We start from the raw sequence: 3112 nt of genomic DNA on the forward strand, positions 1-3112 counted from the left end.
GAAAAAAAGAAAAGCATTACGTACATTTTTTTTCATCTTTTTTTCTCCTCTTCCAGTCTTCCCCATACATCATATGATTGCTGGTTTTTCGCTGATCAAAGTATGCGTACATAACATAATTTTATTTAAAGAGAAGTTTGATAATAATGAGATACAATTATTGCACAATAATCTCAACTTTGTAAGCATATTACTATTCTAACTAGAATACAATTCTTTTATTCAAAGCAAGGTAAATAAAATTAACTTCCTACTTCCTTATAAATATGCTAGGGTTAGCGGAAGCATAAGCCATGATGCTAGTTTCTTGTTCAAATTTTTCCATGTCCTCCTTAAACATTACCACCAATGCTTCTATTCCTTCGCCGTCACTTGCGCTTGATAAAATAGCAATATCAGGTAACAATATGGGCCCGAGACTAAACCAAACAGGCTTCCCCCAACCAAAATCAACTTCATAATAAGGCAATCCAACCACACTGGTCAAAGGAAATGACCTTGAATCTTCCCATGCTTCATACAAATCCTTAATGAAATCTAAATACTCATCATTATTCATCACATCTCTTCCCATTCTCTTGGCTTTTATCACTTCTCTTACTAAATTTGTTACCTCTATGGCATCATCCTCGGCTAGTGACCATTCTGCCCTTACAAGCCGAAAAATGTTACCCATGCATCGTGGAAACATTGCTGGATTCATCTTGTGACGCAAATTCATAGCATAATACATTGAATGAGAGTGCAACTTGTTATCAATTGCCCTCTTTCTTTCACGCGCTACAGCGATGCAGGCACCCCAAATGAGTGCTGAAACAATCCCGAAACGCGTTGCTTGTAACACGTCATCGTCAGAATTGTTATCAGCCATTAATTCTTTATTCACCTTCTCCTTTAGAGTTGCTATCTTCTTGCCATCTAACAACAATCTTTTGAACACAATCTTGCGTGAAGATTGTGGGCTTGGGATCTGATACTGCTGTGGGAACTTTACTGGCGGAAACAGAGAGGTGCAATCTAAAACGATATTGTTATTGCAAATATTATCATTATCAGTAATCACCCCACGAGCAATTTCACCCCAGGTTTTCATGAAGTTAAAGATTGCCGAACCGTCGGCCACTCCATGAGAAAAACAAACACCAATTGCCATTTCACCGCTGTTGAACAGATTTACTTGGACAGCCAAAAGTTCTCTTTCAGAAATCTCTAAATTCGATAATTGGGGACTAGGTGGGATTAATTGTTGTAGCAGCTCCATATCTGGTGGTTGAAGAAACTTTGATATATCACTGCCAACATTTGCTTCAATAAATGCAGCCCCATGATCATTACAGTCGACCGAAAAACCATCAATGAATCTTCCAGCAAAGGGGTAGTAGTGGGTTAATGTTGTTGCGAGAGATTGCTTCAATAAATCAGATTTTTTTCTGAAATCTTGGTGCTTGCAACTGGCTGAGTAGAAGAAAACTAGGGGAATATAAAGATCATAATTCATTTGATCAATCAATGAAAGTTTATAGGTTCTAAGATGTTTTCGCGTTGGAAGTGAAGGTTGGACTCTTTCGGTGGAAATGATCTGAACATCAGAAGTGGCACTTTTGATACTTCTTTTTGAGAAGATCTGGACATTATTGGTGATTAATTTGGAAGCAGTTATTCGGAAAATGTTTTTGAGAGGCACTGCCATCTTTTGCTGGCTTTGAGAAATTATTCACCAAAGTGAGTGTTGAGTGGCATATAGTGTAGTGCAGCCAAATTCATCATATTTATTATAAGTGTCTTGCATAATTGCTTCTGAAAAGATCGGATCTCCAAAATAATAAAGAAAATCAAAGCGAATCCCTTAGAAAATATACAAAGTCAACAAATGGAGGTGATTTCAATAATAGACAATATTAAAAAAATTGTCGCTCTCCGGGTCAATAGATCAGATTGAGATATATCAAATTCTAATAATTCTTGTTACTTCTTATATAAGAACATGTATTTAATATATAGAAAGAAGGGGAACTAATGAATAAAATAAAATAAAGTCCATTGGCAAATTCCATGAACCCGAAAGCTGTGCATCTATATCTTATTTATTAAAATTTGCACAACACTTAAATATTTTATGAAAATAACACAAATATTTGAGATTTGTCCATAAATATGCTAGTTACTATTTTATTTTAATGTCACCACAATATTAATTAGCAAGAAGTAACTTTTTGTATCTCTGACGGAATAAGTCGAATTGGTTTGTCCCCTTAGAGTGAAAACAAGAGGTCACATGATCATTTCCCTCTCCCACCAACCCTAGGAAATAAAATTATTTAATTGATGGTTCATGTATATAGGATGGAATATGAATTTAACTTTTGATACTTTTGTTGAAATTTGAATTATATACAAGGACATAAATATATATATGATGTGCTAGGTGATTAGTGTGATTGTGTATATGGGCGGGTGTGTGTTTGTTATATATGCCACTGCCAATTCCAACACAATTTTGGACCGACATTAGCATGGATTTATTTTTGGAATTACCCCGTACTCAGAGGGGTATGGATTCAATATTTGTTGTGGTGGATCAATTCTTGAAAATGGCTCACTTTATTGCCTATAAGAAGATTACAGATGCCTTGACTGTTGCTTGTCTATTCTGTAAATAAGTCTATAGATTGCATGGTTTACTGAGTTCTATAGTATTTGATTGAGATATGTGATTTCTTAGCCATTTTTGGAAAACATTATGGTAGTTGACTAACACTCGCCTAAATTTTGAAAGTACTTACCACCCACAAATAGATGGTTAAACTGAAGTTGTCAATTGCTCTTTAGGAAACCATCTACATAGTCTAGTTGGTGATAACCCGAAGATATGGGATCAAAAGTTATATCAAGTCGAGTTTGCTTATAACCCAGCAGTTAAGCGTAGTACTGGTTTAAGTCTTTTTTTAAGTGAATTATGGATATAATCCACGAGCTCCCATTGACTTAACTCTAGTTCTAGATTTAGTTTGCAAAAGCAGCAAGACAAAAGACTTTATTAAGCAAGCTTCAGAAGATTCATGAAGTTACGCAAGAGTCTTTGAAGAAGACTACCGGAGGTTATAAAATTAAG

At 35.3% G+C, this 3112-nt stretch overlaps 1 protein-coding gene across 1 annotated transcript; it reads right to left on the bottom strand.

Moving 5' to 3' along the window:
• Positions 1 to 250: 250 nt before the first annotated feature.
• Positions 251 to 1690, bottom strand: LOC18036372 (vinorine synthase). Its single transcript, XM_024180015.1, has 2 exons — positions 1088 to 1690; positions 251 to 844 (listed from the first exon to the last, which is right to left on the bottom strand). Exons 1-2 carry the CDS (start codon positions 1688 to 1690, stop codon positions 251 to 253), a joined length of 1197 nt encoding a protein of 398 aa, XP_024035783.1.
• Positions 1691 to 3112: the final 1422 nt, after the last annotated feature.

This window comes from Citrus clementina, unplaced genomic scaffold, assembly GCF_000493195.1.
Source record: "Citrus clementina cultivar Clemenules unplaced genomic scaffold, Citrus_clementina_v1.0 scaffold_7, whole genome shotgun sequence".
NCBI classification, from domain to species: Eukaryota; Viridiplantae; Streptophyta; class Magnoliopsida; order Sapindales; family Rutaceae; genus Citrus; species Citrus x clementina.

Coding starts and splice junctions, on each gene's coding strand:
- LOC18036372 (XM_024180015.1), bottom strand. CDS start 1,690: ATGGCAGTGCCTCTCAAAAACATTTTCCGAATAACTGCTTCCAAATTA. Junction 845..1,087: donor CAATCTTTAACTTCATGAAA/ACCTGGGGTGAA, acceptor TCTGACGATGAC/GTGTTACAAGCAACGCGTTT.